The sequence below is a fragment of the Marmota marmota genome, unplaced genomic scaffold, assembly GCF_001458135.2.
Source record: "Marmota marmota marmota unplaced genomic scaffold, marMar, whole genome shotgun sequence".
NCBI lineage: Eukaryota > Metazoa > Chordata > Mammalia > Rodentia > Sciuridae > Marmota > Marmota marmota.
The window spans coordinates 40702331-40718093 of NW_025999900.1; the positions used below are offsets into that span (position 1 = coordinate 40702331).

Sequence of the window (15763 nt, forward strand, 5' to 3'; positions counted from 1 at the left end):
CTTAGGGTCTCACTAAAGTGTTAAGTCTGGCTTCAAACTGTGATCCTTCTGCCTCCTGAGTTGCTAGGATTACAGGTGTGAATTGCCACACCTGGTGAATGTAGGCTTTTATGGGCTGGTGTTGTAGCTCAGTGGTAGAGCACTTTCCTGGCATGTGTGAGGCCCTGGGTTCGATCCTCAGCATCACATATAAATACATAAATAGAACCCCCCACACCCCCAAAAAAGAAAATAGGCTTTTATGATATTTGAGTTCCCTTTATTTGAGGAATGAATACAAGATTCTAAGAATTTCTAATGGTTTTCATTCTATCACCTACCTTAATCAATTCATTTGGTCACATATGGCTACTCATGCCAACAACAACCACCAAAAAGAAACTTGGTAGAATGCAGAGAACAAAATATTCTGCATTTGGACTGACTCTCAGTTGTATTATCTATTTTAGAAATGTGAAGATGGAAATCAGCCTGTATCTTATTAGACTATGAGAAAAACTTGCCTGTTTGAAATAAACATTATTAAAAAGGTCTTTTTCTTCTCTGAGACACTACCTCACTGAAGAATTGCAGCTGACTTATGCTTTAATGGCTAAAATATTTGACACTGGGACTTCTTTTGTCTGTATTCCTTTCCCAAACTCCCTCTGAGTAAGGGAACTTTTATTCACAAAAATGTACTTAGAAAAACTATTATGTGGAATTTCATTCTTGAATGAATCAAATCATTTTTCCCATTCTTGAAAAAAAGTATTTATAAAATAGATACCAACCCCCACTTTGGTAATATTATCCATGAGAAGAAACAGAGCTCTGATGTGAGACACTGTACCATTAGCAGTTCCCAGCATTAATAAAAAGTAACATTATAATCATTAATTTATAAGGAATTATAAGGTATCTTATCACATATACATAGTCTATGCTATATAGAAAATACAGTATGTAGATTTGCAGAAAACAATATCAAACCTTGTTTTGTATCTTTAACCAAAGAGGAATAGTGAAATCAAATTAAAATAGGCTAGTTTTTAACTATAAATTTGTAGTACAATTTATAGTTATAAACAAATCACGACATAAGCAAATGTATTAAATATAATTTTATAAGTTTAGTTCTTAAAAAAGTTAAAAAGTGAAGTTTTTAGTTCTCTTATTTGTTGATGGACCTTTTTTTATTCATTTATTTATATGCAGTGCTGAGAATGAAACCCAGTGCCTCACACTTGTGAGGCAAGTGCTCTACCACTGAGCCACAACCCCAGCCCTAAAAAATTCACTTTAAAAATGTTACCCTAGATGTCAACAAAGTTAAGTGGTTTAGACGGGGTCATGTAACTAATAAATTAATAGAGCTAATAATAGAACTTTGGTCTTCTTTTGGGCATGGTAGGGCATGCCTGTGTGCCTCCTGAAAACAGTGCATACCACCAATGAATATTTTGGGTATGAGGGGAACTGAAGCTAAATCTGATCAAACCTATGAAACTACCAACTCAAAAGAAGTAAAGGAAATGCAGGAACATGTTAAACAAAATGAGTTTTTTATTTTCACCTTAGTTCAGAACCTACAAGAGAAGTGGGCTCCACTGAACACCCCATGCTCTCAGCTGGAACAACTGAAATGTATGCCCTAGCAATGGAAGCAAATCATAGGTAGACAGAGCCTTGCCAAAACTTAATCCAGCCTCAATTTTTTAATACAAAATCTGATAAGGATATTACAAGAAAGGAAACTTTATAGGTCAATCTGTCTCAAAGATAGATATAAAATTTCTGAACAAATGTTAACAAATAAAAGTTAGTAATATACTCAACTTGATTGTGGTGGGTATTAAGTTGAGATTCCAGAAATGTAAGGTTGGTTGTTCAAAATATTCAGTCAGTGAGTTCTACCACTTCACAAAACTAAGATAAAAATCATAACCATTTGAACAGTTGACACTGATAGTTGCCTATAAGATAACCATTCCTTCAACCAGTTTCCCTGTTAGAAGAGCCTACCTCTATGGTATAGATTGAAAATAAAAAATAATTGTTTTCTTGGCTTTCCTTGTTATTATGTTTTCAGCATTTCCTTTGATCCTAATAAGAATCAAGTGTGTGTGTGTGTATGTGTGTGTGTGTAAAGAACTATCCCATCCAGATATAAAAGTTACTTGCTTCCTAACTTTGTATCTTTAGATAATGATAACCCAACTATTCCTTAACTGGGTTGCTGGATTCTGTTTGTAATGTTTTATCCAGAGCTTTATATTGATATCTATAAATTAATTTAGCTTAATCTCCTTTTTTGATGTTCTATGTCTTTTTAAATAATACATATATAAAAAGAATTTATAAGTTTATAAAACAAACTTAAAATTAAGCCTTTTATCTTTTGTTAAGGTTTAATACTATTTCTTTTTTTTTATGAGTAGACCTTTATTTTATTCATTTACTTATACGTGGTACTGAGAATCGAACCCAGTGCCTCACACATGCTAGGCAAGCGCTCTATCACTGAGCCACAGCCTCAGCCCCACTATTTCCTTTTTTTTTTTTTAATCTTTTTTTTTTTCCAAGATTTAATACTATTTACTTTTAGTTTCTTAGGAGTTAGTTTTGGTCATTTTAAGAATATTATCAGTTTTATCCCTGTTTTTCAAGTTTATGTGTATAGAGTAAATTTTTCAAATTTCATTTCTATTTTCCCATTTTATTTTTATTTGATAAATCACATGTAGCAACTTCTAGTTTGGCATAACATTTTATACCCCAAACCACAGATTTTAAAGAATAGTTTTAGGCGGGGTTGTAGCTCAGTGGTAGAGCACTTGCCTCACACATGTGAGGCCCAGGATTCGATCCTCAGCACCACATAAAAATAAATAAAGATATTTTGTCTATCTACAACTAAAAAAAAAATTTTTTAAAGAATAGTTTTAATTATAGATGGACACAATTCATTCATTCATTCATTTATATATGGTGCCGAGGATTAAACCTAGTGTCTCACATGTGCTAGGTAGGCTCTACCCCTGCTCCACAACCAGAGCCTCTGAAGTCACAGATTATTAAATGGTAGATGGATTAGGAACTAGTCTCTTAGAAATAAAGAAGTAGGAGGTCTACTTTCTCCATCATGGTTTCTTAGTTCCATGTAAAATAAGAAATGCCTGTTATTAAAATATCTCTTATAATTTCTAGCACAATGACAATCCTTATCTTAGAAAGGTGTGGTCCTCTAAACCATCTAGAAGATCATTTAATAGAACAAAATGTTGGTCTAGGAGATAAACAAATGCCAATTCTACTATCCATATGCTCAATTCTCCAGCTGGTTTATCCTACTTGCACATAATTCCTACGAACAACTGAATAAATGCTTTATAGCCCACGAAACAAAGGGATAAGAAAACACTTTCATCTCATTTAACAGTGAGTTAAAATAATCAAACTAACTTATAAACATAACTAACAAGTATGATTCTGCATTCAGTTCCTTAATCTCTATGCCTTCAAATGTGAAGATAATGTGACCTCCAAAATATACCCAATAGAAGGTCCATTTTAACATGTTATATGTTCTATGTAATCAGAAGATTAAGAATTTTTAGTATAAGTCAAGGGATTGGCTTGGATTCTACCAAATTATTTAACAGTCATAATTAATAGCAGCACTTAAAAATATGTTATTAGGCAATTATAGATAGATTCTTAGTATATTATTTTAATTGATAAAAAGTACTCTTTAAATCATCAGTTCTCAAAATTTTTGGTCTCAGGACCCCATTACTTTGAGGCTCCCAAAGAGTTTTTGTTTATCTCAGTTATACCTAATAACAATTACTATTCAAGAAATTAAAACTAAGAACTTCTAAAATGTTTAACTCACTTAAAAAGAATGATAATAGGGCTGGGGATATAGCTCAGTTGGTAGAGTGCTTGCCTTGAATGAACAAGGCCCTGGGTTCAATCCCCAGCATTACAAAAAAAAAAAAAAGGAATTATAATAGGGCCAAGGTGGAGTGCCTGCTTGCCTAGCATGTGTGAGGCTCTGGGTTCAATCCTCAGCACCACATAAATATAAACAAATAAAATAAAGGCATAAAAAATACAATAATGTTACTTAAAAAATGATGATAAACTCTATTGTGTGTTAGCATAAATAAGATTTTTAATAAAAATAACTATTTTCCATAACATAACATGTAGTAAAAAATATACTGAGAAAAGTGACAATTTAATCACATGTAAAGATCTCTTTTTGGGCTGAGATTATGGCTCAGCGGTAGAGCGCTCTCCCTAGCATGGGCGGGACGCTGGTTTGATCCTCAGCACCATGTAAAAATAAAAATGCATTGTGTTGTGTCCATCTACACCAAAAAAATATATATATAAAAAAAATCTCTTTAATATCTGGCTTACTATAAGAAAACTGGATTCCCATATTTTTAACATTCAAGCTGTTGCACTATGTTGTTTCCATTAAAAGTATGTGAAGAAAGTCTGACCTCAAACAGACACATGGCTGGAAAAGAGACTACCTAAGGACTCCTGAAAAAGGTTTTGGGGAATTCACTTTGAGAACCACTTAGATTAAGTTTTGTATGGAAAGGTAATGTTTCATTTGTCATGTTAATTTCTTCCTCCATTAAGAATTTATCTGTTACAGTCACAGATAGAATTGCAAGACAGAGCTTGAAAACTACTTTATCATTACTCTAATAATGAGCAAGTTATAGTACATTTAAACATACACAGTAGGATGAAACTAGTTTTAGTTACTTGGTTATCTCCTCTAAGCTTTTCTCTCCTACTCTTCACAGTGACTGTTCTACTGTCCTCAAAATCAATTTCACACCCACAACTTCTCTACTCACTCTTCTACAGATATCTTCACTTCCTATTTCTTTGAGAAAATAGAACCCCATTAATCTCAAGCCACCAACTCCGAAGGTGCATCTGTACCATTTTCTACCCTTGGAAACAGAAGCAGTGACCTCTATAATAAAGAGAAAACTCCCTTTGTTTTAATTCTTCTGATTAACTCTCCTTAGATTTCTAGAACATACCAAACCTGTATTTAACAAAGTAGACTCCCACCCCCTTATCACTCAGTAAGGGTATCTCACTGAAAAGAATTTGAGTCCTGATAATTCAGGCTCTTTATATATTTCAGGATTAGTATTCTCATCAGAAGTGAATGTATTTGTACTGATTGCAGATAACAGCAAAAATTCTTATTTAAATACAAAAAGAAAAAACACTAATTGTAATTTATTTTTTCTCATTTAATTCCATCATTGAAGCAGAATATGAAGAAATTCGTTTTTGGAGGGTTCTCTTTTAATTGTCCTAATTAATAGGTCTTCACATTTTTTTTTTTTCACCACATAGATTTACATAAGCATCAGCTTTTACCTTAACTGGGAAGCTACATTTTCCAGTGCGAACTCCTTCTTCATCTGTCTGCCACTGATGTGGACGACTGGCCTCTGGAACATAAACGTCTTTCTTTCTCCTAAAACTTTGTCGTAGTTTGTTCATCTTAATTTTTAAAACCTGTGACAGAGTAAAAGACATATGAAAAAGAAGTTATGATTTTCTTACTTATTTAAACTTAGGATACCATACTAGTAAAAACATAATGCCCCAATTTAAAGGTTTTGGCTTAAGAGGAAATGAGCAATTAGTATATTTCCTTTTAGAATGATAAGTCAAACAAATCATTTTTTTTTTGAAAAGACAACTACAATACTAGTCCTTATAGAAACTACAACAATTTCAAGTAGGAATTGAAACAATATTATTTTAAGAAATTTCAAACATTTAATTTCCTAAAACAATGAGAAATTCTCCTTATTGATCTATTTCTCAAATTAATTCTCACTTCTGGAAAATGAAAATTTTACATGTAGGCCAAAGTATAGACTATTTAACAATTTCTAAAAACTTTTATGCTAACTTGTTAAGAAGAATATCATTCAGAAACTTGGGGATCTTTTTGACTTATTATTGAAAGACAATAGGCAAAGCAGGAACTGTAGTCATCTTTTCATAAAAGATATTTTATGACGAGGATGAAAAATTTTCTTTCAACATAAAGAAGAAAAAGTTCTACCAGGACTAAATTAATCTGAAGAAAAAGACGAACTAACTGATAAGAAACAACATTCAAGACACAAAATAAACGTGATAGAATAAGTGGCCCTTTATAAAAGAGAAAAATCTCAAAATGTGAAACTAATACCTCTAATTTTCTATTAAGAAGCATGGCTCATTCTTTTTCAGAAGGATTTAAGAACCTCAACTAGCCTCAAAGTGATCTTAACTCCATAAATGATGTAACAAAATTACAAAAAGAAACCATATTCTTAGGAATATTAATTTCCACATGACCGTAATGAAAGACTTGAGAATCAAAGTTTGCATTCTGAGCAAATCATTTTGTATTTTAAAATGTATAATACCAAAGCAGAAATAATATGCCAAATTAATTTGCAGAGACAAGCCAAGCTTACCACGCATTATAAGTAAAACTTCTGACAAAAAATATAAAAATCTATGGACCTTCTAAAAATACATAAAAGCAGATTACTCATTCCAAAAGGTACCAAAATGAGAGTCTATCTTAATCTAATAAACTTCCAAAAATTATTCCATAACCTTCCTTGAAAATATATCCTGTTATATTCTTTTCAAATCACTTTTAAAAATATATACAGGAGAGGCCTGACCCACAAACACTGGCGGCCTCTGCAGAGAGGAACACCCCATGCCTGTATGGGGAGGAATACCTGGTACCCATGCGGTTCCCTATTCACCAGAGTGTGGCTCCACAGCCCAACATCAAGGTACCTACAGGCTTGACACAGCAGCTGCAACCAAGGCCATAACGTCACGGCTTCCATCTAGGGACAACAATCATGACCTGGTAAAATGTCACCAAGGTCCCTGTGGGTCTGGGTGCACCAGAGGTATCTCTACTAGGGGTGCTAACAATCATCGTCCTGTTGCAGGGGTAACAAGGTTGACTCTCTTTTTTCTCCTGCTAACAGCCAACTTCTTTTGGTTACCCTTTCCCTAGTCATATAATCTAATACCTCTATATTCTCACATCCTACTCCCTTCCCTGTCTACCATTAGAAACTGTACACCATTATGCAAACCTATTGACCATATATATGGTAGAATATAACCAAACTCATCATTTCTGCTTATAGCAACAAAACAGTAAATGTCAAAATAGAAGCTAATTGATTTATTGCTACATATTGGTTACACTGGGTGCTGGAACATTGATACCCCCTTAAAGGTAAGGTATTGGTAACCTGCAGGGACAGTAGAAGACAATAGGGTAGAAGCTGCAATACCTCAGATCTACACTGCAAGAGAGGAAGACACACAGACATCATGAAAAACAAGTGAGGAAAGTGCCCCAAACCAATCAAGATACTACAAAAATATAATCCATTGATAGCACAGGAGAAGGAATTCAAAATGTACACAATTAAAATGATCTGGGAGAAAATTCAGGCAAAAATTGATCACTCCAACAAAGAGATCACTTGACAAGATCACTTGGAAGCAAGACCTCAGACAATGAAGATAAAATATATAATCTTGAAAATAAAGTTGACAACACAGTGAAGATGGTAAGGAACCATGAATAGAATATCCAAGAATTATAGGATAACATTAAAAGATAAATCTAAGATTTATCAGGATAGAGGAAGACTCAGAGATTCAAACTTCAAAGGAATGCACAATCTCTTCAATGAAATAATATCAGAAAATTTCCCAAGCATGAATAATGAATTGGAAAATCAAATATAAGAGGCTTACAGGACAGCAAATGCACAAAATTACAACAGATCTACACTAAGACACATTATAATGAAAATGCCTGGCATAAAGAATAAGGATAGAATTTTAAAGGCCGCAAGAGAGAGGAATCAGATTACATATAGGGGAAGACCAATTCGGATCTCAGCAGATTTTTCAACCCAGACCCTCAAAGCCAGGTGATCCTGGAACAAAACATACCAAGCTCTGAAAGAAAATGAATGCCAACCAAGAATCTTATAACCTTATAGCAATGTTAAACTTCAGATCTAATGATGAAATAAAAACCTCCAATGATAAACAAAAGCTAAAAAAAAATTACAGCAAGAAAGCCTGCACTACAAAACATTCTTGGCAAAATATTCCAGGAGGAGGAAATGAAAAACAACAATGAAAGTCTGCCAAGGGAGGAACTACACTAAAGGAAAGGCCAATCAAAGGAAAAACCAAGGCAAGGTAAAAGCCAAAAATAAACCAAAATGACCAGGAATACAAACCATGTCTCAATAATAACTCTGAATGTCAATGGCCTAAAGTCACCAATTAAAAAATAGACTAGCAGATTGGATTTAAAAAAAAAGACCAAAAATATGCTGCCTTCAAGAGACTCATCTCATAGGAAAAGACATCCACAGACTGATGGTGAAAGGATGAGAAAAAAACGTATCATTCACACGGGCCGCGTAAACAAGCAAGGGTTTCCTCTTTTTATCAGATAAACTGGACTTCAAACCAAACTTAGGGAAAAGAGATAAAGAAGGTCATTTCATACTACTTAAGGGAATCATACATAACAAGACATAACAATCATAAATATCTATGCCCCAAACAATGGGACTCTATTTATAGCAAACAAACCCTTCTAACTTCAAGAATCAAAAGACCATAACACAATAAAACTGGGTGACTTAAACACACCTCTCTCACCACTGGATAGATCTTCCAAACAAAAATTAAACAAAGAAACTATAGAACTCAATAAAATAATCAATACTTTAGACTTAACAGACATATATAGAATATTCCATCCATCAACAAGCAAATACACTTTTTTCTCAGCAGCACATGGATCCTTCTCCAAAATAGACAATATGTTATGCCACAAAGAAAGTCTCAGCAAATACAAAAAAAGAGAGATACTACCCTGCATTCTATCAGATCATAATGGAATGAAATTAGAGATCAATGATTGAATAAAAAATAGAAGCTACTCCAACACCTGTAAACTAAATAATATGCTACTGAAGGATGTATGGATAATAGAAGACATCAGGGAGGAGATTAAAAATCCTTGGAGATAAATGGGAACTCCAATACAACATATCAAAATCTCTGGGACACTATGAAGGCAGTACCAAGAGGAAAGTTCATTTCATGGAGTTCATTCATTAAAAGAAGAAAAAGTCAACAAATAAATGACCTGACATTATGGCTCGAAGCCCTAGAAAAAGAGAAACAAACCAATACCAAAAGAAGCAGAAGACATAAAATAACTAAAATTAGGGCAGAAATCAATGAAAAGAAATAATTCAAAACATTGACAAAACAAAAAATTAGTTTTTTGAAAAATAAATAAAATTGACAAACCCTTAGCCACCCTAAAGAAAAGAAGGAGATGGGGCTGGGTTGTGGTTCAGCTGTAGAGCGCTTACCTAGCATGTGTGAGGCACTGGGTTCGATCCTCAGCACCACATAAAAATAAAATAAATAAAATAAAGGTATTGTGTTCACCTACAACTAAAAAATATTTAAAAAAAAAAAGAAGGAGAGACAAAACTCAAATTACTAAAATTTTTGCTAAAAAAGGAAATATCATGACAGACACTACTGAAATACAGAAGATAATTAGAAACTATTTTGAAAAATTATACTCTGGTAAAATAGAAAACCTTAAGACACTGACAAATTTCTAGAGGCATACCACCTACCCAAACTGAACCAGGAGGACATACACACCTTAAACAGATCAATGTCAAGCAAGGAAATAGAAGATGTCATCAAAAGCCTACCAACCAAGAAAAGCCCAGGACCATATGGACTCTCAGCTGAGTTTTACAAGACTTAAAAGAAGAATTAATATCAATACTCCTCAGGTTATTCCATGAAATAGAAAAGGAGAGAACCCTTTCAAATTCATTATATGAGGCTAGATCACATCCTGATACCCAAACCAGACAGAAACACATCAAAATAGAAATAGAAAAAAGCAATCATGAAATTCATTTGGAAAAATAAGAGACCCAGAATTGCCAATTAGCAATCCTTAGCAAGGAGAGTGAAGCAGGAGGCTTCACAATACCAGAACTTAAATTATATTACAAAGCTACAGTAACAAAACAGCATGGTATTGGCAGAAAAATAGACTTGTAGACCAATGGTACAGAATAGAAGATGTAGAGACAAACCCACATAAATACAGTTATCTCATACTAGACAAAGGCACCAAAAACATATATTGGAGAAAAAATAGCTTCTTCAACAAATGGTGCTGGGAAAATTGGAAATCCATATGCAGCAAAATGAAACTAAACCCCTATTTCTCACCATGCACAAAACTCAACTCAAAGCGGATCAAGGACCTAGGAATTAGATCAGAGACTCTATGCCTAATAGAAGAAAAAGTAGGCCCAAATCTTCATCATGTGCTGGGTTAGGCCCTGAATTCCTTAACAAGACTCATAAAGCATAAGAAATAAAATCAAGGTTCAATAAATGGGATGGATTCAAACTAAAAAGCAGCTTTTTCTCAGCAAAAGAATCAATGAGATGAAGAGAAAGCCTACATTTGGGGAGCAAATTTTTGCCACACACATGTCAGAGAGAGCACTAATCTCCAGAATATATAAAGAACTCAAAAAACTTAACACCAAAAAAACAAACAACCCAATCAATAAATGGGCCAAAGAGCTGAACAGACACTTCTCAGAAGAAATACATTTGATCAACAAATATATGAAAAATTGTTCAACATCTCTAGTAATTAGAGAAATGCAAATCAAAACTACTCTAAGATTTCATCTAATGCCAGTCAGAATAGCAGTTATCAAGAATACAATCAACAGTAAGTGTTGGCAAGGATGTGGGGGAAAAACGGTACACTCATACATTGCTGGTGGGACTGCAAATTGGTGCAACCAGTCTGGAAAGCAGTATGGAGATTCCCTAGAAAATTTGGAATGGAACCACCATTTGACCCAGCTATCCTACTCCTTGGTCTATACCCAAAAGACTTAAAAACAGCATACTACAGTAATGCAGCCACTTCAATGTTTATAGCAGCATGATTCACAATTGTTAAACTGTAATAAATGAATGGATAAAGAAATTATGGTACATATACACAATGGAATATTACTCAGCATTAAAAGAGAATAAAATCATGGCATTTGTAGATAAATGGCTGGAGTTGGAGAATATCATGCAAAGCAAAGTAAGCCAATCCCCCCCAAAAAACAAATGCTGAATGTTCTGATAAGCAGATGCTGACCCATAATGGGGGCAGGTGGGGGGTGCATAGGGATAATGGAGGAAATTTGATTGGGCAAAGGAAGGGAGGGAAAGGAAGGGGGCATGGTGGAATGAGATGAACATCTTTACCCTATGTACATGTATGACTGCACAGGGGGTAGGACTCAACATTGTGTACAACCAGAGAAATGAAAAGTTGTGCTCCATTTGTGTACAATGTGTCGACATGCATTCTGCTCTCATGTATAACTAATTAGAATAAAAATATAAATATATACATAGGGGTAGGGGTATAGCTTCAATGATAGAGCATTTGCCTAGCAAGCATGGGGCCCTCGGTTTGAGCTGAAGTATTGCTAATAAATAAAAATACACATGAATATAAATAAAGAAAATAGAAAACATCTCTATCTTTGCTTAAGCTGGAACTCAACAAAAAGCATATAAGTCCCTTCTTCATAATTTCCCACCCTGCGTCCTAACAACTACCCACTTATTCACTTGGTCCAGCCAGGTGTCTGATGATTCATTTTTCCTCTCATCTATAACTCTGATTTTACCTCATTGGTATCTTTGGATTCCCATCCTAACAGTTCCACTCTCTTGAGACATTTTGGCTTAAATTATTACAAAAGATTATTACTTGGTCTCTTTGCTTCCAGCAGAGATTCATTTCAATTTGTTCTCCTGACTACTGCCAGAGTACTTTCTAAAACATAAATCTGACCAGGTAACTACTCCACTTAAAAATCCTCCAATTGCTTTACATCACCTATAAGATAAAGTACAAACTGCTCCATCCTTTAGTAGGTTTCTCTCACTAATCCCAATTCACATACTAAATTCCAGCTACATGAAATTATGCACAATTCTCCAAAGTAAGTCCTCTTCCAGTGACTTAGTATGTGCTCTCCTACCTGCCTAGAAAGAAAGACGATTCTCTGTTCACTTCTGGTTGAAGTCTACTCAACTTTGAGAGTGAGCACAGGAGTTTTAACCTCTTCAGGGAAGCTAGCATTATTTTTCTGAAAAGCCCCTACCTGATCAAGGTTAGGTTCATCCACTTTATAATACTTTCTTCCATTAATACTCTCTGCTAACTTTTATTATTATGCTCATCAAACCTTAGAGCAATTTCTATTTCTTTAATGATGGACTGCATATTATTAGTTTAAATAGTGTCCCTGTGTCCTAACAGTGCCTGTCATATAGAGCATACTCTAAATTTGAAGAAATGAAAGATAAAATAGACCATCATGGGTTGAATCAATGAAATGATTCTGATGAAATTCTAAGTCATAAATATAATGCCTATATGAATTGTAATGCATTCTGCTGACATATATTTTTTTAAAAAATCAATCAATCAATAATAATAAGGAAAAAATAGACCATCATACACTCTAGCCAGAGAAATTAGACAGAAGAAAGAAATTAAAGGGATACAAATAGGAAAAAAAACCCTCAAACTATCCTATTTGTTGATGACATGATTATATATTTAGAAGACCCAAAAAACTCCACCAAAAAACTTCTAGAACTCATACATGAATTCAGCAAAGTAGCAGATATAAAATTAACGCAGATAAATCAATTGAATTCTTATACATCACTGATGTATAAGAGAAATTAGGAAACTGAAAGAGAAATTAGGAAAACTATCCCATTCACAACAGCCTGAAAGAAAATAAAATATTTGGGAATTAATCTAACAAAAGAAGCAAAAGACCTCTACAGTGAAAATTCTAGAACACTAAAGAAAGAAATTGAAGAAGACCTTAGAAAATGAAAATATCTATCATGTTCTTGGATAGGCAGAATCAATATTGTCAAAATGGCCATTCTACCAAAGTATTATACAGATTTAATAAAATTCCTATTAAGGTTCTGATGATATTCTTCATAGAAGACGAAAAAGCAATCATGAAATTCATTTGGAAAAATTATAGGACAGAATGCCAAAGCAATCCTCAGCAAGAAACCAAAGCTGGAGTTCATCACAATACTAGACCTTAAATTATACTACAGAGCTATAGTAATAAAAATGGCATGGTATTGGCACAAAAAGAGACATGAAGACCAATGGTACAGAATAGAAGACACAGAGACTAACCTACATAAATACAGTTATCTCATACTAGACAAAGGTACCAAAAACATTCACTGGAGAAAAGATAGCCTCTTCAACAAATGATGCTGGGAAAACTAGAAATCCATATGTAATAAAATGAATTTAGACCCCTATCTCTCACCCTACACAAAACTCAACTCAAAGTTGATTAAATACCTAGGCATTAGACCAGAGACCCTGGTCTCAGCTGAGGAAACAAATTCATCAACAAGACTCCTAAAGCACAAGAAATAAGACCAAGAATCAATAAGTGGGATTTTATCAAACTAAAAAGCTTCTTCACAGCAAAGGAAATAATCAAGACTATGAAGAAAGGGCCTACAGAATGGGAGAAAATCTTTACCACCTGCACCTCAGATAGAGCATTGGTCTCCAGGATACATAAAGAACTCAGGGCTGAGGATATAGCTCAGTTGGTAGAGTGCTTGCCTTGCATGCACATGGGCAAAGGAACTGAACAGACACTTCACAGAAGAAATACGATCAGTCAACAAAAAATATATGAAAAAATGTTTAACATCTCCAGCAATTAGAGAAATGTAAATCAAAACTACACTATACTAAAATTTCATCTTACTCCAGTAAGAATGGCAGTTATTAAGAATACAAGTAACAATAAATGTTGGCCAGGATGTGGGGGAAAAGGCACTCTCATACATTGCTGGTGAAGACTGCAAATTGGTGCAACCATTATGGAAAGCAGTATGGAAATTCCTCAGAAACATGGAAGGGAACCACTCCTCGGCATATACCCAAAGGACATAAAATTAGCATACTATAATGACTTGGCCACATCAATGTTTATAGCAGCTCAATTCGCAATAGCAAAGCATGGAACCAACCCAGGTGCCCTTCAACAGATGAATGGATAAAGAAAATCTGGTACATATACACAATGGAATATTCAGCCATAAAGAAGAATGAAATTATGGCATTTGCCTGTAAATGGATGGAACTAGAGACTATGGGAGTAGAGACTATCATGCTAAAGAAAATAAGCCAGTCCCCAAAACCAAAGGCTAAATATTCTCTCTGATATGTGAATGCTGACTTACAATAGGCATTGGGGGAAGGAAAGAGGGGAAGTTCACCAATTGGAGAGGGGGAAGTGGGGAAGGGAGGAGGGATGGGAAAGGGAAAGACAGTAGCCGAACTGGACGTAACTTTCCTATATTCATATATGAATACACAGCCAGTGTAACTCCACATCATGTACAACCATAAGAATGGGAAATTATACTCCATGTACGTATGACATGTCAAAATAAATTCAACTGTCATGTATAAAAAAATAAAAAATAAAAGAGATTGTATATATTGTAATCCAACCCATCCAGTGCCCTAAGAGGAGAAAATTTGGTCATAGAAATGCATTCTCACTGAGGGAACACCAATGTGACATTATCCACAAGCCAAGGGAAGAGGCCTCAGAAGAAATCAACCTGCCCAAGACTGGATGGACTTTTAGCCTGCAAAACTGTGAGAAAATAAATTGAAGCTACCAGCCTGTAGCATGTCAAGGCCATTTGTTATGGCAGTCCTAGCAAACACAGAGTGGCTCTATCACTTTACATCCCTAACAGCAATGAATAGAGTCTCTGCTGCTCCACATCCTTGCCAACATTTGGTGTTGTCAGTGTTTGGGATTTTGCCATTTCTAATAGGTGTATAGTACTATCTTGTTGCTTTAATTCGCAATTCCACAATGACATATGGTATTTGGCATCTCTCATATGCTGTATCATCTGTATATCATTTTTTTGTGCAGCATTCATATTTTCCAACCATTCTTAAATTGAGTTTGGAACAAAAAAGATAACAGAGGCTATTTAGTAGGTACGGTAAATCTAGACATACGATACCACAGAATCTATTGGAAAAGACTGTAGATGTAATAGTAGTTCAACTTCTGGGTGAAAAGGAGATCTTGCTCTCTTATTCAAATTTCTCTACTTGAGTACAGAGGTATTATTTCTAAAACAAACTTAAATCATCACCTCTTATCTCCTATCCCTAAAGTTCTTTCCCTTTCCACCCCAATTTGTTTGGTTCAGTAAAAACTGTTTTAGAACTTACTATGTGCTAGACACTATTGTTAGTGTTAGTGGATATGGAAATAAAACTCTTCGTTGCCTTTAGGTGGCTCTGTCTCCTTATAAAATGTAAATTTCTATACAGTAGGGTGAACATAACAATAGTACTATACACATATCCTCTGGGATACAGGAGATATCACCTGAGTCAAATAAATTTTAAAAGAAAAAAAATAGCCACATACAGTAGTGGATAGGATAAAAAGCTACTTCAAGGAGAGGCAAAAAAAAAAAAAAAAAA

General features: G+C 34.4%; 1 protein-coding gene across 16 annotated transcripts in view; it reads right to left on the reverse strand.

Annotated features, from left to right (window-relative positions):
* The window catches only part of Numb (NUMB endocytic adaptor protein), a 166785-nt gene that overhangs the window by 59969 nt on the left and 91053 nt on the right, over positions 1–15763 (reverse strand). For all 16 annotated transcript variants that reach the window (XM_048798953.1, XM_048798946.1, XM_015493644.2 and 13 more), the window contains one exon: positions 5407–5547. In XM_048798953.1, the coding sequence (XP_048654910.1) occupies positions 5407–5532 (126 nt within the window). In that variant the 5' untranslated portion in view covers positions 5533–5547. The remainder of the gene's footprint in view (positions 1–5406; positions 5548–15763) is intronic.